The following is a 23,817-nucleotide window of genomic DNA, read 5'->3' as shown; positions in this document are numbered from 1 at the left end:
AATAGACTGTCACTATATAAAATATATACAAAATAGATTGTCACTATACAAAATATATACAAAATAGACTGTCACTATACAAAATATATAAAATAGACTGTCACTATACAAAAATAGACTGTTACTATACAAAAAATATACAAAATAGACGGTCACTATGCAAAAAATATACAAAAATAGACTGTTATTATACAAAAAATATACAAAATAAACATTTCGTATATGACCTGCATTACATATTTCATTCAATTCTTAGCTAATACTTATCAGATCCAGAAGTACAAAATACAATTTAAAAGGGCAAAAAAAGATTGCTCAATCACGCCAGGTAGGGATCGATCCCACGACCTTAGCTTAGGAAGCAGACGCTCTATCCACTAAGCTACAGACACTTATGTTATCATGTTCATTCCTTTCGGCTAGTATATGCAATATGTTTGGACCGAAAGGCCAATTTCTGTAAGTGAGACAAAACATGAGCTATTAAAATTTTGAGGGGCTATAAAGAGTAGTTTTCTCGTAATTATCCCACTGATTAATACATCAAAATAGTCAAAAGATAAACAACAAAAGAAGCCTCCGCATAGAAATTGACATTTAAACCTTGTTAACGAAATTAATTTGGGATCTTTATATAAATAGTCGGTCATATATTCATGTTTACTTTTTCTAGTCATATACATAGATTATATATTGATTATACACAATTATACATATATAATATATAAATTATGCGTATATTATACCTTCACCGGCTATTTTTAATTTACGTGATTGGGTGTGCGGCTATTTGAATTAATTCTCCAATTTAACGACTTCAGGATGAAGATTCTCCAATTAAGTGTGGTTCTAATCATCAGAATGAAGATCATAAGGTTTTAAAGCAAGCTCTTTGTAGCTCCAAAAACAAAAATCTTGTAACATTTATTGTTATTTAATTTTAATTGATCATGATTATTAAGTAACTAAATAAATTTGGCGTTGAACAAATCTTGTGTTTTTTAATCCATTCATTCTTAAGTTGTCTTAAGTGGCCAAACCTTTAGTCCAGGCATGAAGAAGAATGAAAAGGTCAGGCCAAAAATATACAGCTGATTGCAGAATAAGATTTGGTTATGCTTTTTTGCACCATTCCATTGAATAATCTCACTCAAGGGTATCAAAATCTAAACAGTAAATGTAGAGAGAGAACACCTGATCTTAAAAAATAATTAAGACTTTACAATATATTTTCGATAAGATACACGCTAATTCATAACTACAGATCACCACGGAAGTATGGAGCACCAAAATATGAGGTAGAGAATGTACCACCCAAATTGGGGAAAAGGGTAAGGAAACACATCAAGAAGAGTACACAACCCCAAGCAAACCTCTCATTTCCAAGGGGGGTGATCTCGTCTTGTGCAGGGGTCTCCTCTCCACCACGGAAGAAAGTTGCGAAGAGTCCCCACGCCAGACATAGCACGCTTCCGCTTAGACCACCTATCCCTAGCAACAGGGAAGTTGCAAAAGATAACAAAGCAGCAGTACTCCTGCCAAACATAGCTTGTGCAATTCGCCCCCCCTCTAGTCTTCCGCATGGCAAGAGATTTAAAGAGGTCACAACCATCCCTGCAAAAGAATGACCACACTGGGTGATGTAATGGACCATAAAGCAGTGCCAATGTCAGTTGACATGTTGCATTAAGAACTCATCAAGTATACATCTGGAAGTGAGACCATAATTTATTATGTTAGCGTCCTAGATTACCTTGTTCTATGAGGTTACATGGGAGATCAGTGATTATGCAGGAGTAAATGTCTATCCACAAACGACCTATCCAGATACTCAGCTTTTATGCATGTGCACCACTTGAGATTTAAACGAATGCTCTTTTCTTGTCCATTTTATTCCCCTTCTTCTGAATATCACCCTTGAATAATTTATCCGGTACCGTGACGAGGGCACGGATTTCACTAAATTGAATGCTTTTTGTTTAGCTGGGAACACACTAAGAGGAGTTTTACAACAATGGAGGAACACAGGCATAACATAATCTGATGTTTTGAGGTCACGTCATAAAACTACTTTATGAAGTCAGCAAAAAAAATCAAATTTTGACAGCAAAAAAAAAAAAAAAAAAACAAATTTCGAGCAACTCACCTAAAAGTCCAGCAAAAGCAAGGGGATCAACTGGTACTCCCACACCTTCAACAGCATAAGGCAGCACATTCCCAAGATCATCAGTATATGGCCCAACAACATATTGAATGAAGGAGAACAAAGGATTATTATAGAAGAACTGAGGTCGTATGTACCTGAATTAAAAAGAGAGAACAATAAGCGGAAGTAATATAGAAAAGGTAGCGTAAGGAAAATGACAATCAAATTAATAGAATTCATACTGAAGAGATAAGGTGGAAGGAGACATGTATGATATGCTTGAAAATTTCTCATTATGGCGTATCAAATTTGCTCAAAATATTTACTTGGTAAGTCATACCAAATTTTTAATAGTTTTCTTTCTTATTAATTTTAATGTATATGTAAAACATCACAAAATTTGGGACATCAAGCTGTTTGCTCATGTTAGTTATTCCATGGTAGCAAAATAATTATATATGGGAAAGCTTTACCTAGAATACTGATGACTTAACTACACACTGTCATTCATACAAAGTTCATGCAGAGGCATACCAGAAAAGCCATTGAGCGCTCCAGAGAAAACTTTCACAACCACAGTTTCTAAATCATGTCGGTCAAAATAAGCAAGGGGAAAAACCAAGATTTGCCTTCCATATTGAAGTGTATATGAGAATGAGACAGAAATTATTCTAGTGCAATTCACCATTGAAGGGGAGAACAAAAACAATCACTTACAGTGCATTGTCACCTCCATTAAAGCTTCCATCAGCGATAAAAGCAGCAATTGCAAGCATTAGTGATGTCAAGTACGCACTTGCTGTACGAGCAACTGGAATATCAAATAAAGCCTTCTTATTTGGTAGCAGGGACTCGTAGTTATTCATAACACCCAGGCAACCACTCCAATTGGATGGGACAAGAAAAGATGGACTAAGTTTGACACCATAGCGTGCAGCAGTTACTCTTGTGGTTACCTGCCATGCATGAAAGATAGCAATTATTAAGCAGAACACAGACATCAGAAGTTTGTTGTTCGTCATGAAAAATAAAGCAATTACCCCATCATAGAATGAAGTCGCAAAGGCTACAAGCTCTGAAATTAAATATAAAAACTCCGAACTCCACATAACAAACACATCATGTCAATCCAATAGTACGAAACACACCAGATAACCTACACTTACTTGCTTGAGTGTATCTAAAGGTCAAACATTTATTAATATTTATGTTGTACCAATAGCTGAGACGAGACTTTAGAAGAAAATTTCATTTACATGGCAAAAAGAATTTCTTAGAAACCAAATATCACAAACGTTTGACATCAATAAGAAGCATACTTGAGATTTGATCTAAAGCTTTCATGAGATTTAGCCATCAGCTCACATGTTTTAATGGAGAAATACAATGCATACCTCTGAAACTGCCAAAATGGTCAAGAAGCCACCAAAAAGAGGAACAACGTTGGCCAAGTAATCATCAATCATTGCATCAGGCTTAAGGAAGAAACCACTGGTCAAAGCAATAGTGCCAAAAGTTGTTACAGCCAAAGATACCGCACTGATGTAACCTGAAGGAGTACTTAATTTGGTTGATTCAAATTGAAGATCCATTTCTGACTTGGGTTGTACCACACAAGCCTGAAAAGTAAAATCATCAAATATAGATGTCATTTTCACAGGTAACCAGATGAAAATATCTTCTTAAAACATCTGAAATAACACAAGTTAACCTTTGCCTCACACAATTAAATGCATTTGACTACCAAAAAATACTGAAAGAAAGAAACTAGGAGCTTCAGTTACAAAAGATTGTAATTTTAACACCAAAGCGACACCTTTCCTTTTTCCGTTCTTTATTATTGATTCTGGCTCTTCACCTACATCACTGTACTCATTCCTCAAGGTACAACCTCTCCCACAGTCAATCAAGAATGTTAAGTTACAAGCACACTATTGACTCAAGATACTGGTCGATAGTTGCAAGTTTCGGCTGAAAGCTTTACAACTTCTTAAACCTAGTAGTAAACGTACTCAACTATCAATAATGTAGTCCACTCGCGAAAAAGGCATAGCAAAACAGTCAAAGTTATCTTTTTAAACATCTAAAGTATACCTGTTTTACAATATCATTTGTCTTTTCCTCCATAAACCACAAAACGACCTCCCTTCCTGCAGCATCCGATAACTTTTTCTCTAATATGGGAATTACTTCATCAATAGGCCTTCTCAAATTTCCAATGAAAATTCCCCCATCTCCAAATCTCCTCACATCAGTTGCGAAGAACGTATCAAAGCCAAAACAATTCCTTAGCTGCCATAGAAAATTTATACAAACATCAGATACACAGAGAATATGTCATTAAGACAATCATGTCGCTATCGACAAGTACAACATAACATCAAAGCAGAAACCGCTAACCATGTACACCTATCCAAAAAGATTCTTAAAAATGTATAATGCGCACTGAACAAATTGACTTTAAATTGGATTTAAGTCATATGCGCTGACACTATAAATATTCTTTAACACTATCTGTGAATTTTAACCTGTGATAGCAGGTTACTTATCATTTTTTCAGAATGCCAATTAATGCTCATCTAGAGTTTGCATGTAAGTACCTATTAAGTGACTTGATTGTGTAAATAATTTATACACCGACAATGCGTCGAACTTAAACTCTATATAAATTACGCCGCACCCACTCTAAACTGAGTTTAACTTCTAGATTGACCTCTACATAATCATTTAAACAGAAAATTACCTTGTTAAGATCGAGAGCTACAAAAGCCTCCTCTGCTTTCTCTAACCTTTCCTTCTCTCTGGACAAACTATCACGAACCAAATTCTTAAAGAAACCCACAAGTGGGTTGCTACTGGTTTCACTGTCAAGCTCTTTCAGCTTCCTATCTGTTCTCTTTTTCTCAAGCTTTATAGCAGTCTCAATTGAGGGATTCCCCATAAACTTCTTGAATTCTTCATCAGTTTTCCAATCCATTTCTTGTTGTTTCTCCCTTTCTGTTCTCTCAGCCTCTGATTCTGACTCATGCTGAGGACCACTCTCACCCTCTTCGATATGACTATCATTTTTCGATGAATCATTTTCTTCTGAAGCTACAGCCACAGAAGAAGATGAGGGTTCATCTTCTTTCTCAGCTTTAACAGAAAAATTCAATCTTTTTCTATTAGGAACATAAAAATTCAATCTTTTTCCATTAGGAACACAAAAATTCAATCTTTTTGGGTTGTAAGTGGAAAATAAGGAAAATGAGAAGTGGGTCTTTCGGCAAATTGAGGAGTATTTGGAAAATGAAGAACATGAAGTAGCACAAAGAGTAGCCATAGGAGGGTGATGAAGAATGTTCTGAACTGAAGAGGAAACAATGTGGAATCCATTTTAAGGAAGAGCAGATTTTGACTGGAATATGTAAGAGAAATGTCTAGAAAGTTGGAGAACAAATACAGGTGCAATGCGTTCTCTAGGTAGTGACAATGAAATTGAAGTGTTGAAACCCCACAGAGATATTGGATAATACGACGCAGAAAACTTTGTGGTGTATGAAATTGGACTATATTGTGCATGATATATATTTCCAGGTAAGTCAAAATAAAACCGGATTGAGTTTATTCGTTGCTTCTCATTCTGATCTAAGACGATCATGAAAACCGAAAGACAAGGGAAAAGAGGACAAGTGGCTTTGTTTGAGTTAAAATAATAAACTCATACTCTAATAATAGTACCATTTATGGGTTAGAAATAAAATTAGAATTCAACTTACTTTTAATGATAGTTTCCTAAATTATAATTATAGTTTATAAAAACAAAAATGATACTTTATTTTAGACAATTATCTTATGCGTGTTTGACATAACCAAGGAATAAAAATATATTACTTCATATTTTCTTTTTAATTCGTGCAAAAAAGAATGACATATTTTTATATTGGGAAATAATTTAAATGTATAGCCACACAAAATATATGTATCTCATTTTGCAATACTGGTTCAAAAGTTTTCTCTTTTTCTTTAAGCTTTGTGTCCAGTCAAATAGATTCGCATAAGTTAAAACGGAGGGAATACTAATGCCCTTAAACTTATAAATCTTCAGTCATGCTACAATGGAATAGGAATCTTTTGTCAAAGCAGTTTTTGTGTATATAATTGGCAAGGCTGCTAGGGCCTTCATATAGAAGTATTTATATTCAGCTTGAATTCCATTCCCATAATGTGATGGGAGTCTATCTACCATATAATTGACTTAATTGATGAAGCACAAGTAATTCTTCAACAGAAATACAAGAGAAGAAAAGCATGAACACTATATTATACTCCTTCTATTTCAATTTGTTTGAACCTATTTGATCGCATGCGGAGTTTAAGAAAAAAGACAAAACTTCTGAACCTTGTTGTCTAAAACAATTCATATATATTTGTATGACTGTAAATCATCTCATTAAGGGTAAAAGTGATTAAAGTTAAAATTTTATCAAATTTAGAAAGAGTTTATTCTTTTTAAAACTGACTAAAAAAAATAAGTTCGTTATTTTTGAGACTAAGCTAAGGGAGTATAAAATAGACATTCCGTAATACTTGCCAGTTCCCCTTTTCGTTCATGATTAGCATCAATAAAACTTGCTTGTGTTAGTGTAAATGAATATATATCTGATTGATTACATTCTGATCTAATACAACTTTATCTCAGAGGATAGTAACCATCTTTTTATCTAACTCTAACTTCCTAAGTGCAATTCATCAATAAAAAAGAAATTGAAATATGCAAGTTATCCATTAATTAAAAGAAGAGAAAACGACATGTCAATTCCTGAGTTCACAGCGGATCCAAACACGATTTAAAAGCTCTTTCTGTTGCCTTATATCTGTGGAATTGTCTTTCAATACTTTGAATGCGGCAGCTTCCAATGAGTAGTAAACATAATCGTTAGATTTGCTGAAGCTGGGGAAAAAAAGAGCATCGTCCAAATTTACGTCCATGTCACGGACGGCAACAGATGAGGTTTCGCTAATGAAAAGAAGCCAGTTTTTGACTTCTTTCACTAATTTAACCCCGTTGTCTCCAAAGTCTAGTTCATAAACACGAACATTATGATCTCGTGTCATTATCACTGAATATAGCACATCTTGATCTCGCTGAACTAAATATTGACTGAGAGCGCTAGAAATACGAGGTGAATATAGTAGACCAATTTGATGGATAACCCAGTAAGGATTTCCGTCTTCTAAGAAGCCAAATGCACCAACATCACCACGCAGGCCTGCGACACAAAATTTTTCCCTAAAGTACACAGGACGAGAAAAAACTATGAAAGGTACCTCATTGTCCATTGTCATACTTGTCCAATTATCATCCCCTGCTCTCAAATATGAAATCCTGACTCGATACGAGTTTAAACAAGCTATACCAAAGATCACCCAGGCAGATGAATTAGATGGAGAAGCTGAGAATGACATAGCGTCACAGAAATAGTCATCCGTTCGTTCTGGAAGATGGATTATTTGTTTACTAGAAGGCTCAAGTAAGAAGAGAGACCTTGGACCTCTTGAAACAAGAAGCCAACCATCTTTTGAATACCGAATTTCACACCCTACTAAGTCGATGTTGCTCATATAACAAGTCAGATTTCTAAAGGGATTATAAAAAGTGCACAAACCATCTTTTTGGTTTAGGGATAGAAGCCACATGGAGTCTTGATCAGAAGAACGAGTCGGTTGATCAACCACCTTCCAACGTAATGGAGGAGCAACAGATCTCCATAATTTACACACCAACCGAAAATTCATGTACAAGTATGCGTCTTGAGAAAGTAGATGCCGAGAAATTTCCCTTTGAAGGTCTAAAGTAAGATGGCCGCAGATGTTGCTGTCTACTACTACTGGCTCCGATGTATTACTATGCTTCGAGGATGACCGCTTCTTCACCTTGTCGTCTCCTTTACTGCTACCTTGATTTTTGGCGGTTCCTAGCCTAAATAAAACATGGCCAAACAGTATGAAGTCAGTCAGGTATAGAAGCAATATTAAAAAACATTTATTAGGTCTAGTAACACATACAAAAGAATTAACTATACGTAATTGATTGATTGTTTTAGTTACCTTTCGAGTAGAGGAATAGAATTGTGAGAGGTATGGATACGAAATCGCTCTGTGGTTGACAAACTTTGATCCCCAATGTGTAAGGCAAACAGAATGTGATTATCATTGCCTTCTGTGAAATAAACACAGTTTTTTTCTTCAAGTGCAGATGAAGAAACTGCAACGGAGAATCCTTGACTTATAAAAATGATAAATTTGTCCAAATTGAATATTCTCTTGAATTGTTCTGTTTTGAAATCGGCCTTCCAAATCTCCAAGACTGATCCCAATTTTTGTTGAACCAAAAACAATTGGTTTTGCCACGAAACCAAAAGTCTCTTTCGATACATTGCAGTTCGATCAGTTGGTGCTCTGATAGGAGACAGACAAGTGCTTATTTCCGGGATCATCTGTATTATCCCTAGTTTCCCAGAATGCATAGTTTCTCACCGTTACAAAACGAGACAGCGTCGCGCAAGCTACTGTCATGAAGTATTACCTTTTCCCACTTTTTATAAAAAGGGGGACGACATATTAGACAATACAAGTCGCTATTGAAGAATAGAGAGACGGTGCAAAAGTAATCATCTTCCAAATAATTGTCAAAATACTCATAAGTGGAAGGGGTAACAACACACTTGAACAGCTTTGTTTCCCATTCACTGCAGTAGCGGAAGCGAGGGAGCCTGATTATTGTGTGGCATTTGAAGTGCCACACAAAACACCGTCCGCGTGTGTAGTCATCAATAAAAAAAACCCCAGTCGTTCCAACGAGCCTTGCAATATCTACCCGTCACGTTAACACCAATTTGTTCCTTGCTAATTTCAACTTTTGATGGCAATGACGTCATGGCTAGTTCTATACACCCTTTTTTTTCTTCTTCTTCAGAAGATGTATATTGCCGAGTCGTTTGTTTCAATATATATATAAAGTGGAAAGCTAATTCGAGTTGTGGTAGGAGACCTAAATTGTTTAGGATTTGATATTATAGTGAAAATTAATATAGGAATAGGCTTCCATGTTTCTATTTAAACTAAGTTTCCTGCTATTATAAATAAGGATATTGATAGCTTATTTTTGAGTGTGGAGGAAATAAATAATTGTAATAAAATATTTTTACTTCGTTCCCTTTCCTATTTGAATTAGGATTTACTATTTTGTTTTTTCTTTCCTTTTCCTTAGTCATGTCAAACTCAAATAAGTGTTTCAAATAATATCACTCCTGGTTAATTGATAAATTAGGTGATAATACGTATTAAAATTTAATTACTATAATCTAATGATAACTATATTCGTGTCTTTATTGATTTGATATAATCACTCAACACAAGTAAATTTGTACAGTTGTCCTCTATTACTTTGCCGTTCATATCCTTAGATTCCAACTACTCTGGCCTAATTGTGTTTCAATCTGTTTTTCATGTCAATTTGACCAATTATATACAGGAGTGCAAAAATACCTGGATAAATACATTTACTCTTATTATATTCACACACTTGAAGCTCTTCGAAAGATATTTATTACAAGTAAATATTCTTTTCTTCAACATATTTGGAGAGAAGTTGGTCAAGCGATTAAAACAATTGACTTTCATCTAATAAATACACACTTTATATCCAAATACCCAAACTCTTTGGGGAAGAGAATTTTTTTTTTTTTTTTTTTTGTTTAAAGACTAAATTGGACCCACATTAACCCCATTGTATACACACTACGAAGAACTCCCTCCCCCTACGCATTGTCCATAACAAATGGAACTAGTAATGTGGAAAACAAGCCAAATTTCTTCTGAAGTACGTAAAATTGTATTAATGTGTGAGATTTCATTAAATTGTCAATCTATATATTTAAATTAAATCCTACGTATTATACATGGTAACATATTGTAGTGTAAGTTCTACTCCTATTTTAAAAAATATTTAAAGAAAATCAAGAAGGTAGGTTAACTAGCTATGTTTTGGTTAAATCCGAACTAAATCTCAATTTTATTTCTGGAAGTTCGATTTCCTCCTAGCAATTGCAAGAAATAGACTATATCAGCACATGTAATTTTAGTTTTTGTGTTGGATCAATATGTGACTATCTTAGGATGCCAAATTTAGTTCACAAAAATGTTAACCGTCCGATTCATCCAATTTTTATGTTGGGATCGGTTGATGGGTAATTTGACGTAACTTAAACTTTTTCTTGTGAACCAATTTGGATTACCTTAAAATAAAAAGAAATTGGTAAAATAATAATATGGAGGTTATAAGCACCAGAGTACAAGTGGCAGTGTATGTTTATTTACTGGTATTATATGAAAAGGCTAATTAATTATTCTTCTTATAATTTCCAAAAGCACAAGAGGTGTACCAAAAGAGCTCACATTATAATTTCGTTCAGGAAATACTAGCACTGCTTGCTATGTTCTGTTTTATATCGAAAGAATTACAAGAAAATAAATATGACTTCACACCATAACAAAAAATGACCCATATTTTTAAATTTTACATGACCTAACCCGCATTGTACATATTTTGAAAGCACTAGCACATTCAAAATCTGTGTTCTCACAACCATTGCTTTTACTCTCTTCTTCTCACATCTTATACATATGCTTCAAGGGGCCGTGTATTTTCTGTTTCTCCTCTTGTGTCACCTGTTTGCAATGTAAGAAAATTGAAGAGTAGAAGTCCACCATTGAAGACCATTCAAAGCTTTGCTTTCGAAAATGGGTTTTTTAAAATTTTTTACTTGTTTGGATTGGGTGTTGTTCCAATTGATTGAAAATATCAAAAGGAGTTTAAAATTTAAATTTGAAGTGATTTGGAGTAGATTTGAGCAAGATTTGAGTTAAATTTCAGAAAAGACGCAAGGAATAACACAAAGTCAGTTTTTTGTATAATTATGTATAATCTTGTATATATGAGTGTAGAAACACACCTTATACACTTTTATACACCTTTATACAAGCGGATGTGGACGAACTTCTTCCACGATTTTCAGTTGCAATTCTTGTTCAAAACCAGTCCAAATCTCCATTAAATGACTTAAAATTTTATATACAACCTCCTTATACTATTTCTAACAAGTCTAAATAACACCCACTCCAAATTTCTCACAAAATCAAATTCGAAATTTAAACCCACATAATTAAGCTTGTTAAAAATTTAATTTTCACCACCCAAATGAATTTGGTTTGTTGAACTAATATTTGAGTCACAGTTACCGATTCGAAAATTAAATTAAAAGCTTAAAGAATCTTTTTAAAAAATTAAATAATAATTTTGAGAACCTATTAGAGTTGGATGTTGAATCTTAGCCTATTATTTTTGGGCTAATTAATTGTAAATTGACATATGAGTTATAAAATTGAAAAGTAGGGAGCTCAGTTGTTATAATGTGAAATTTTCCCTTTTATATTTTATCAACAACTATAGAAGGTAGAGGAACATCGAGCTAGCTAGTCCGTCACCACAATTCACGAACTGTTAATTGCTAATTGGCAATAAGGTGGCGTTGCTGGTCAGGGGCAGCTCAATCCCAGCCCCAAAAATATAGGACCCTAAATATTATTCATATTATATACTTCATATAACAAGCAGAGGCGGATCTAGGATTTTATAATACATGTGCACTATTGAAAAGGAGAAAAAAATTAAAGTATTAAGTGGAATTGATCCCTACTTCTCTAAGTAAATAATTCAACATTCAACCGAATGCACCATTTAGTCCTTATAGAGCATGAGTGTCAATAAATAATATTAAATCAATTCTGAAAAATATGTACATAAAATACCTAGTTTGGTGGAGAGGCCATGAGTTCACGTGCCCCATACATTGGGCTATAGATCAGCCCATGATAACAAGTATATTTTAAATAATTACTCCTTCATTTTTTTGTAATAGTAAGTAAATTCTTTGATAAATCATTTTGCTATGTCAATAATTGATGATAGACTATAATTACGTATTTTAGTCGCTTATTACATGCTAACGATTTCTTTTCTCAATTTAGTTTTGGGACTTTATTTGATAGTTCTTTATCTTATAATACTTACAAAGACAAGAATAATAAAAAAGTAGTAAAATTAGAATTTTTTCAGCCACCCCCAACCCACCTCCAACCTACCTCCCACAACCCCAACCCCCACACTACCCCCGAAACCCCCCACCCCACCTTCAATCAAAATAGAAATATTATTTGGAAAAAAGGTCGGATTTATCCCTCTACATTGGTAAATAGTTTACGTTTATCCCCCATTAGATTTTCCATCCAAATCCATCCTTGCCGTTGACAAAGTAACTAAAATTGCCCCTAGCCCTAAGGACATCCATTGTGGCACCCAACTCCTCAAAAACAAATTGCCACATAGATATCCAAGTCAACATTTTTAAAATTTAATCCCTAAATCCAATCAAACTATCCCAATTTTGCACTATATCTATAAATCTTCTGCATATTATTTGTAAGTTCTCACCAGCAAAGTATTCTTCAACTTCTCCGGCCCAACAATCAATTTAAGATTTTAAATACAAGATCAATCGAGCCCGGTTGTCTTCTCCCCGCAAGGGGCTGCTGAATTCTTGCCCAAACTGCCCAAATCCTTCAGCGAATCACCCAAAATTGAGGTTATGAACTCCCCAAGAGATCCCCAACAAACTCCGATAATATTCAAATGTAAATAATGCAAACTTGCATATTCAAAATTTTTGACTCAAGCCTCAAGCTTCTTTAATGGCTGCCAATATTCTCCTTCACATTTCACCTCTCAAACCGATGAATTTTAATTTTTTAAGCTTCAAACAGTAGCAATTACCAATTTAATCAACTAATACTTTTTTTATCCTATTCAAAGAAAAGGTGGTATAATCAACTTAGTATTCAAAGAGAAGGTGATATAATCAACTTAGTCATGTTTCGGCGATTATTTCAAGTATAAAATTTATCTGCACAGTTTTGGGTGGGTGACACACTTTTACAAGGATGCTATGTTATGAGAATGTCATCCTAGTGTTATGAAATCAAAACAGAAATTACTTAAAGCGCGAAATTACTTAAAGCGCTCATACATTGAAGAGTAAAGATAGAGAGAAGAAATAAGGTGGTGGGTTAGGAAGAAGAAAAGAAAGAGGGGACCGGCGCGGGGGCCGGGGAAGGGGGGAGGTTATGATTATGAGGGTTACTGGTAATTGGGTCAACAAAATCAGTGACGGGTCAATTGGATTTAGGGATTAAATTTTAAAAATGCTGACTTGTATATCTATGTGGCAATTTTTTTGAGGGATTGAGTACCACAGTGGATGTCCATTAGGGTTAGGGGAAACTTTAGTTACTTTGTTAATGATAAGGGTGGATTTGGACGGAAAGTATAATGGGGGATAAAAGTAAACTATTTACAAAATATAGGGATAAATCCGGCCTTTTTCCCATATTATTTAAAGTATTTTTTATGTTGTAGATAGAGTATTTTCTTCGTCATTTCAACAAAATGAGTGTTTTTTATGATGAAGAAAAAAATATTTTCTTTCATTTCAACAAAATAATTACTTTCTTCTCATGATGTAAAAAAAATTAACAAAATGAATACCTTTTTTATGTTGTAGAAAAAGTAGGTTTTTTATTTCAACAAAAATAGTACTTTCTTTTCATGTTGTAACAAAAGTATTTTTTTATTTTAATAAAATAAGTACTTTCTTTTCATATTGTAGAAAGAGTACTTTTGTTTTGTTTCAATAAGAAAAAGAGAATTTTTTTAAGTTATGAAGCTCAAATTTCAATGTTGATCTTGTGTGAAAAAGTAAATCAATTGAATTCTTGAAGAAACTAGGTCATAAAGACGTTAGGATATTTGAGGGGGGAGGGGGAAGGAGGGGTACAAGAAACATGAGAATTTGGGTGGAGGGGGTTAAAGGGACTAGTATAAAAAATTATTTTGCAAAAGATATTTTCGATTACTAGCATAAACAAATTGAGGAGGTATTTGTATAGGTCCAAATTTGGCAACCACGGCAACGGATAAGCAAGACATGGGACGGAGTCACTACAACACAACGACTGACGGTTGTTGTGGCAAAGGACGACGACTAGAAGCATGCAGTCGCGATGAGATAGTATTAGTAGTTTAAACTTAGAAAGAGACAGAAAGAATATGCCTTTTGGATATTCTTTATGTTGTACTTTTTAGGGATTTTTGGGAAATATTCCTTATAAATAGGAGGAGATAGTAAACAAGTAGGGGATCTTCCATTTTTTCAAGAAAAACACATTGTAGAAAGGCAAAGGGGATATACAAAAGAATTGTCTTATTCGTTTTACCCAAGCACATGTTGTTTAACTCTCATTCATAAATCTCAAGATTCCAATTTATATCGGCTACATATACCTTCACGTCCCAATCACACAATCATTGGGTGACAGTTCCTTTTCATTATAACCATCGTCATTTCTTGCATTCATTGCACCTTTAGGATATTATATGTTTCTATCAATCATAACGTGTTAAGTGCACCGATTAGGTAACTAAGTCGGAGTTCTCAGCCGTTACCCCCTGGCTCAACTCAAGCTAATCCTCCTTCGCCTTAAGAAGGGCCTCCAATTCGCAATTACGGGCGATAGCCCTCAAAAGCTCCTCGTCCCTCTCCTTCGGCTCCTCCACCCTATGCTCCAATTGGTCCTCCAGCTGCATAAGTCCCTCGCGGAACACCTGGAACTCGGGATCCTGATGATTGATATCAGACATCGCCTAATGTTTAGAACGGTTGATGATATTTCGACGACATCTTCTTATAGAGGCCCGTCCTTCTTCGCTCACGGCGCTCTCTCTCCGCCTCCAGGATGAGGGTCTGACAAAAGAGGGGCATAGTTAAAAAAAAATATACAACACAGATTGCCACACAAACCCCACGACTGAAGGAGAAGAAAAAGAAACCTACCCGCAAGGCCATACCGGCGACCTTCTGAGATAACTCGACATCGCTCATCGTCCCAAGCGTCTCGCTTTCAGGAGTGGCACATAAAGGAGCAAGGGCCGATACAACCTCCTCGCTATTCAGTAGCATTGTAACTCCCCGGAATTACCACATGACGATCGGACCCATCCACCCTCACCTCCACATGGGTATGATGACCCAAAATTCACCAACGTCCTCCGGGGCGATATCTGAACCCAATCCGTCCTCCTCGACACAAGGTCCTCTGACGTTGGATGATGCGCCACCTTTAGCGGAGCGCACTGAACTAGCTCCCGGGTCAAATCCCTCCACTCGGGGATGCCTCCCTGACAAAATGACGTCGGCCATAAATACGAGCACCGGGGTTGTCCGGGATCTCCGCTTCCGTCGGCCTCAGTAGCCACACCCTTTCCCAGTTCCAATCTTCTCCTTTTCCTCTCTAACGGCTCATCACTATTAGAAAATTCATCAACGGGATGTGAGGCCGGTGCCAACGAGGCTTCTTCCCTTGTGGTCGCAGTTCGAGACAAGTCTCCCTATTGAGGAAGTTGAGGACGACCTTCCCGAACAAACTCGCACAACATGAGTCGCGTGTATGCGGTAGTAATGGCTTGTCTAAAAGTAGGGACTGGTGCCCTACGCTTGGAAGCTCCCCGACCTATCATCACAGAGGGCCATACAGTTAGGCGGGGTCGCATGACCTATGAGGTAGTAAGGCAGAAATTTACCTGAGGAAACCCTAGGGCCATAACGTTGTACGAAGGCAGACCAAGTCCGAGTTTCCTCTACATGGGGCAGCAAGCTGGCGACCCAGTTCCTGAGACCCGCAATAGGGTGGGGCAGGCGACCCATAGCTACAGAATAGCAAGTGACCAAAAGTTACAATAATTACAGAATACGGGAGGAACATAATTAACGACGATACTTAAGAGTTCTATTCTATCGCTCCGGAAATCTAGCGGGGTTAGAAACAACGTGCTTGGTCTTGATAAAGAAGTACTTGTGCCAAAATTTACGGCTCGTCCGGTCATCCGTCCCGACCACCAGTCCCTTTGTACCATGAAGTCTCAAATGCACCATAGTACCCCTGAGGAAATCAGGCATGAATAAGTACAAAAGATGATGGACGGAGACGTCACACTCTGCCAACTCTGCGTACTTAGTCAGTAGCAGAAGTACCTTGAGCGTGTACTGTCACACCTCCCTTTTACCTGCACCCGCAGGGGCGTAGGGGAGTTTTCCAATTAAAGGACAATCGAAACAGGATTTATTATTTAATTCAGAGTCGCCACTTGGGAGATTTATGGTGTCCCAAGTCATCGGTTGAATCCCGAATCGAGGAAAAGAATGACTCTGTATTACAGTCCACGAACCAGAAATCCGGATAAGGAATTCTGTTAACCCCGGAGAAGGTGTTAGGCATTCCCGAGTTTCGTGGTTCTAACACGGTCGCTCAAGTGTCATATTCGGCCTATTTATCTGATTTTAATACATGTTGAACCTATGTGCAAATTTTAACTTTTTACCGCTTTTATTATTATTATTTTTAACGAGAATTGCAATGTCGTGAAAACACATCTCGAACCACGTCACATCAATGAACCCGTGGTTATTGACACATTTCGACTCCATTGAGATTTGGATTTGGGTCACATAAATGTGCACCCGAGTTTAAGAAAGTAAATTATTAAAAGCGTGTCTAAAATGACTAGCGCGTTATTATCTTTGAGGAAAGCCGTGAATTCATTAGACGGTCCGTCCCGAAATCTAAAGTATTTTAACGCAATATTTACTGAGGGCCTCGCAACTTATGCGTTTTATTTGGCGAGGCTTGTCTCATTTACTATTTAAAGGCTAATCCTAAAATGACTATTCTTCTTCTATTTATTTGTCTTTAAAGAAATAAGTAAAAGGGGCCCCTAATTAGTTAATATTAGAAAATCCTATAGTCTATCAATTGAAAATTAGTATACCAAATGCCATTTCAACTTTAGGTCCAAAGAACCCAATCCATATGCTGGATCGAGTTTTGAACTACACGACTCAGTTATTTGATTCTGCTAACATTCATGAATAAGTTAACTGATTCAAATTCAAGTGGACTATTGATATTAACCATTAACATGCAATTACTTGTTCCTACGTCGAAATAGTGAGCTTAACGAACAAAGGAGAGGACATCAATAACTAGCATGTTGGGCTGTTTTAAAAGCGCGTTTAACTTGAAATCGGAATAAGCACCACATGTTGACTTCTGAATTAATTGTAGGTCCAAACAATACTGATATCCGATTTTTAACTCAATGTTAACTAAAATCAATACTAAACTATACTAAGTCTACAACTAATGAACATGAATTAACAGTTTAAACAGTCCTAATTAGGTACAAACTTCACAGTCTACATTTCATTGAGTTATGGATCAAATTAGACTATACAACTACTTATCTATATCTACTGAGCTACAGATACAACATCAAATAATTAAGGGCCCGAGCACTTCCATTTCATGTTTACATCTCAAGGTTACATCAAATTGAGCTTAGTTGTGTACCTGGATTGGAGTGAACAGAAGAATAAAGAGGAAGTCAGCAGCAGTACAACACGGCAAACAACAACAGCAGCAAAATAACACCAGCAGACAGCAAATTGGAATTCAGAAACAGCTCTAAACCCAGTTTCAAATCAGGAAAACACTTGACCACAGCTCATAACCAGTTGTGAAACCAAACAACAACAACAAATAACTCCGGGCAACTAATTGGACCTCAAACTCAACAAGAAAACCAACCAGTGAACCTCAAACACTCCAGTAAACAGACTCGAAACTGGAAACTACACCCGAACAATTGAAAAACAGGCACTTTATTTCAAGCTTGCAATGCTATTTTTTACTGCTTAAAGAAGGATCAAATGCAGAACCTAAGAGGACTAATTGCTTTTTTTCTTCTATATTTCTTGTTATTCTTTTTGTGTCACCTTTGAGTCTAATTTCAAAAGCCAACCCCCTTTAACTCTATCCAGAATTCGAATTACACCTATAAATGCAATGAAACAATATATTTTTGGTTTTCTGTTCTTAAACTCTCCCGAACTCTAAAAAGCTGAATGCCTTAGCTTTTAAAATGCTGTCTAAGACTGCCTTTTAAAAAAAACTCTCCAAAACTTCCTCACTCTCCCAAGACTGATCCCGGACTCCTCCTTTTATACACAAACACTGACCCTGCCAGCTTCTAAGAGCACTCAGGCAGAATTAAGAAACTAATTCTGCCCATGATATTCTTTAGAACTCTACTAGAGTATGTTTTGTTCTGTTTTTATTCACTTTTTCACCGCTAACCCTTGTCTTTTCTTTATTTAATTCAATGGTTATGGGTAGTACATACATTAATTTCATTCCCATCAGGCCTCCCCGTGCTATTATGTTTTGTTACCCACTACTACTAAACAAATGCATTAGTTTAATGCTACATTAGTACTTACTGGACATAACACTTAAACTAACCATTTTAAAACTTTTAAGTCCCAAATTATCCCCTGAAACCCCTGTGATTACTATCCTACCCCAATCCTTTTAAACCTGTATGAAACCTCATCTATAACCAATTTAAGCCTATCAATTGACTAATGAACTAACTCCCAATCAACAATATTAGGACAATTAAACAAGGTCAGATTTATATCAGAACAAACTTAACAGAATAAACAAGTAGATTCGAATCATTAAACTCAATCACCAATTGAACTCAGATCAAATCTAACAGCATTTCAACCAAGATGGGGATTCAATGATTCAGGGCAATAGTCAGACTAGACTATTAAGGTCAAAAATTGATTCACACAGATGCATGAGAATAAGCTATCTATATTGGGAACAAATATAACTCCAAATTAATCTCGAACAAAATACTGGAACAACAAGTATACTAGCTATGAGCCCTGAGGCTGAGAATACAAAGGTCAGAAGATAAAACAACATCCAATAACTTGAAGAGAACAACTGAACTATAGACATGAACGGACCAATTGACGAAACTATTTAATCAACTCAACAATTTATAGCATATGCTAATCAATAGAAGCAAACTGGACCAAGAAAAAGGTCCGAAAGAGGAGGAAGAATTACTTGACAAAATGATGAATTACAACTTAACACAGATGAATTACTTGACAAAAATGATGAAAACCTGAAGCAGCGACTAATTACAACTTAACACAGACAAATAAACATATAAAAAAAAAAGCTAAGAAGACCTTACTGTTCTTTTCTCGGATCCCACCAACATGCCCTTTCGAACTTGAGTTCCTGTTAGTATTATACGTTTATTTCGTTAGAAATAGGTTCATAATGCTAACTAGAACCCGTTCAACCCTGACAGCTTCGAAACAGTCTCGAATCGTTGAACCCTAGATCCGTCATTCGACGAGTTTTACTCAGATTCGAGCCAATTTGGTTAGTGATTAGCGACGAGGAGGTCAAGGGGATTATTGGGTGTGATTTTGGGGTTAAATGGACAGGCTAAGGTTTGGGACGGGGATCTTCGATTGAAGATTCGAGGAGTTATAGTATGATTTCAGGCTAATAGAGTGTGGAATCGAAGTAGGGGGAACAGGGCGGTTCAAGGGTGTATTTCTGGGGTTGTTTGGCCACCGTCCGCCTCCGTTGGCGATTTCCGGTGGGCGGAAGGTGGTGGTGTGTGGTGGTGTGTGTTTTGGTCTCTGATGAGATGAGAGAGGGGGGGGGGTTCTGAGGGGGGTGAGGTCTATTTGGCAAAATAAATACTGGGGCGAAATTAGATCCAGGCCGTTGGATCAATTAAGATCGAAGGCTTGGATCAAATCACTAAACGGAACGGCGTCGTTTAGTTTTTATTGAGACCGGGTTGGTCTTTGGTGGAAATGGGTCGGGTGATGGAGGAGTTGATCTGGGTAAGAACTGGGTTGTGGCCAATTTGGCCCGGTCCGGTTCCCATTTTATTTCTTATTCTTCTTTTTCTTTTATTTCCTAATTAATAAAACTAAAATTCTAAATTGAATTATAAACCAAATTAAAAATACTAATTAATTCCTAATAACAATTATCACACACAATACCAACTAAAATAAAATCACACAATTGGAGATTAAATGCAAAGTACATATTTTTGTGATTTTCATTCTCGCAAATCCAAATATTGTTTAATTAATTCCTAATTGTAAAATTAAATCCTAAATGCATATGCAACACATAATTTTGTATTTTTCTTAATTAAAGTAAAAATAAACATGCACAAACAAGTACAAATAAATTACAAGCAACACAAAACTATTTTATTTTGAATTTTTGGGAGTAGTTCTTGTAGGGCAAAAATAACGTGCTCACAGCTGCCCCTCTTTGTCCGGAAACATGAAGAGTTTTCGTGCAAAGATAAAGTGAGCGGATACGAGTGATTTTTGCCCGTTCGGCTACTCCGTGTGAAGCATTTTTGAAAGATTTGACCGAATCGCTACTTCAAAGGTTTCCTACATATCCCTGGCCAAAAGGGAATCAGGTCAATGTAGTTCGGGAAGTTTTGGTAGCTGGGACTACCACGGAGCTGTGGTTTTACTATTACTGCTGTTTCTACTACCGCTTACTGACCTGCTTATTACACCATGGTAAAAGAAAACAAGAAGCTAGACTAAACTAGGAATTACAAAATCTTATCTAGGTCTTCAAACTTGCTCTTGTTGCCTTTCTTTCTTATTGGTTTGTGTTTCCTTTGATGTTTCTTTCTTTCTGTATTGACTCGTAGTCTTCTATTGATTGTCGAATTTGAACTGCTTATTTCCTTTTTGTGAGCTTTGAATTATTTTTCCTTCGAAGCTTGAATTGCCTTCTTCTGACTAGTGTTGCCTTCCTTCCAACTTTTGAACTTTACTTTATGGTGGGGATCTTTGTTGCAACCCTCCGCTCTCCGGGCGGGCTCCTGACTTCTACTATGACTTAAAAAGATAATACCCCCATTCTCCAGGCGGGCTCCTGACTTCATTAAACAATTTAAAGATAATACCTCCATTCTCCAGGCGGGCTCCTGACTTCGACTACAACTTGAAAAATATAACAACCTCCATTCTCCTGGCGGGCTCCTCACTTCAACTACTTCTTAAAATATAATACCTCCATTCTCCAGGCGGGCTCCTGACTTCAACTACTTTTTAAAATATAACACCTCCATGCTCCAGGCGGGCTCCTGACTTTGACTACTTCTTAAAATATAACACCTCCATTCTCCAGGCGGGCTCCTGACTTCGACTAATTCTTAACATATAACACCTCCATTCTCCAGGAGGGCTCCTGACTTCTACTGCGACTTGAAAATATAACAACCTCCATTCTCCAGGCGGGCTCCTGACTTCAACTACTTAAAATATAACACCTCCATTCTCCAAGAGGGCTCCTGACTTCAACAACTTCTTAAAATGCGTTCTATTGCCGTTGTTCCTTCCTGCCTCCTGAACCATTTTCCTTCTAACTTGAATTATCTTCTTTCAGAACTGCTTCCCTCAAAACTGGTGTTTCATTCCTCTGAAAACTGCTGGGTATAACACCGGTGTTTCATTCAAAAATATGTTATTTTCCTCCTTCAAAGACTACTTCCCTTAAAGCTGGTGTTTTCCTTCCTCTGGAACTACTTCCGTTGAGACTTGTGTTATCTTCCTCCCGAAATTGCTTTCTTTAAAACTTGTTTTGCCTTCTTTCGAAAACTGTTGGGGATACCACTTTTCACCGAACTTGTGTTATCTTCCTTCTTATCCAAGTGGGTACCTGACTTCCAAAAAATTTTCAAAATGAAAGAAATTGTTTTGCCCCAGTTTGACAATCTTTCTTGTGGCATGTCTTTCTGTCATCAATAACATTTCCTGTCCCTGCTTAAAATCAAAGAGAATTTGTTAGGTTAAAACGTGAGGATGCTCCTGCTGGGGACGGTTTTCCCTTTCGCTCTTTTCCATGCTCTGCGTTGTTCGACCATCTTGAAACTTGGCTGATAACTTCCGACCTTCTTGATGATTCTGTATTCACCAACCTATCAACCATTGTTTTCCACCTTTGCTCCGCACTGTCCCGAAATCTTAGACCAATCCATCATCTGGTCTTACAACGACGTCTTTCTCGTCCCATTACATTATCCTTGCCTGTCTTATCCCCATTTACCTTGCACCGTGTTGGCAACTGGTAGTTAGCTCTGAAAATCCTTCTTAAAAACAAACTACTATTGATCAAAAAGAAATGGAAAATGATGATTTCGAAAGATAGGACAAGCAAAAATCTGAACAATTGTTTGAAGAGAAAATAACTTATCTGAATGGTATAACCGATCCCAATGGTCATGTCGTGCATTTTTGGATTAATCAACCCAGTCTATTTACATCAATCAATCTTTATGATGTACCTACTTTGTATTTCAAAGGTCCCGCAACCAATCTTCTTTTGCTGAAACAACATCTTTATTCTGCTTGATGTCTCGACGGATCCTTTCCATCAAGCTTGTTTCGTTTGCCCCTTTTAATTCCTTATCGCCCTATAGTGCCCTTCGAGGGGTTTTCACTAATAGGACTCTCTCGTTTCTCTCAACTCACGTCGCCTTATGGTGCATGTGAAGGTTTTCACCGATAAGACTCTCTCATTTTATTTCTCTCAACTTCTGTTGCCTTAAGGTGCCTGTGAAGGTTTTCACCAATAAGACTCTCATTTCATTAATTTCCCTGATTGGACCGGATTATTACCCTGATATGAATCACTCTATTTGCTCAAATTGACATCTCTTGAAAACTGATCAGAAGGTCTTTCTTTGGACCGTAATGTGGGCTTTTGGATGAGATTAGAAAGAAAGGGTATCAAAGGCTCAAAATAATTTGACATGGGTTTAAAATTACAACTTTTGGAATCATATTTCTTATTACAAATACAACCTCTGCCCCAGTTTCTTGCTTGGGGATCTTTTGATTTCTATTTTACTATGACCGAGCCGTAAAGCTGCCTACGTACCCTTAACAGGGATCAGGTCAAACGTAGTTCACACCTGAATTTTCCTTGTTGTTATATTTTTCACTTCTTTTCTTTTCTCTTTTTCTTTTCTTTCTTTTTCTCTCTTTTTCGTTATTGATTCCAAACGAGGGGTATGAAAGAAATAAATAAGGCTCAAAAAGGGGAACAAAGGGTAAAGTGTTTAGATAGTAGAACAAATTGCCTTCATCATTTCAATTTTCGAAATAATGCCAAATACAAACAATCAACAATTATACCAAAAATATCATACATAATATCTTTTTACTGCATCAGAATTGATAGCCATATCTATGCATTTTCCTTCGATATCTGTTAAACATAAAGCCCCATTGGACAATACTCTGGTTAGAATGAATGGCCCTTGCCAATTCGGGGCGAACTTGCCTTTTGCCTCAGCCTGATGTGGAAGGATGCGTTTCAGCACTTGCTGACTCACTTCAAATTTCGGGGGACGCACCTTTTTGTTGTATGATCTTGCCATTCTCTTTTGATATAACTGGCCATGACACACGACAACCAATCTTTTTTCATCAATCAAGTTCAACTGCTCGACACGGGTTTTGACCCACTCATCATCATCAATCTCAGCCTCAGCGACAATCCGAAGGGACGAGATTTCAACTTCCGCCGGTATT

At 36.6% G+C, this 23,817-nt stretch overlaps 2 protein-coding genes across 3 annotated transcripts; both read right to left on the bottom strand.

Moving 5' to 3' along the window:
- Positions 1-1,180: 1,180 nt before the first annotated feature.
- Positions 1,181-5,658, bottom strand: LOC104247985 (probable zinc metallopeptidase EGY3, chloroplastic). 2 transcript variants are annotated; one of them, XR_011406280.1, is made up of 7 exons: positions 4,890-5,658; positions 4,241-4,438; positions 3,541-3,765; positions 2,864-3,102; positions 2,147-2,301; positions 1,754-1,983; positions 1,526-1,614 (listed from the first exon to the last, which is right to left on the bottom strand). XR_011406280.1 is itself a non-coding variant. In XM_009804156.2 (6 exons), exons 1-6 carry the CDS (start codon positions 5,466-5,468, stop codon positions 1,259-1,261), a joined length of 1,752 nt encoding a protein of 583 aa, XP_009802458.1. In that variant the 5' UTR covers positions 5,469-5,654; the 3' UTR covers positions 1,181-1,258. The 2 variants fall into 2 exon arrangements, 1 of the variants encoding a protein (XP_009802458.1); XM_009804156.2 differs by lacking the exon at positions 1,754-1,983 and having other exon boundaries at positions 1,181-1,614; positions 4,890-5,654.
- A 1,158-nt stretch (positions 5,659-6,816) lies between these two features.
- On the bottom strand, positions 6,817-8,655 carry LOC104247984 (F-box/kelch-repeat protein At3g18720-like). Its single transcript, XM_009804155.2, has 2 exons — positions 8,237-8,655; positions 6,817-8,108 (listed from the first exon to the last, which is right to left on the bottom strand). The coding sequence occupies exons 1-2, from the start codon at positions 8,653-8,655 to the stop codon at positions 6,941-6,943; spliced, it is 1,587 nt and encodes a 528-aa protein (XP_009802457.1). The 3' UTR covers positions 6,817-6,940.
- Between the last annotated feature and the right edge of the window lie 15,162 nt (positions 8,656-23,817).

This window comes from Nicotiana sylvestris, chromosome 1, assembly GCF_000393655.2.
Source record: "Nicotiana sylvestris chromosome 1, ASM39365v2, whole genome shotgun sequence".
NCBI classification, from domain to species: domain Eukaryota; kingdom Viridiplantae; phylum Streptophyta; class Magnoliopsida; order Solanales; family Solanaceae; genus Nicotiana; species Nicotiana sylvestris.
This window is presented reverse-complemented; position numbering and strand designations above follow the sequence as displayed.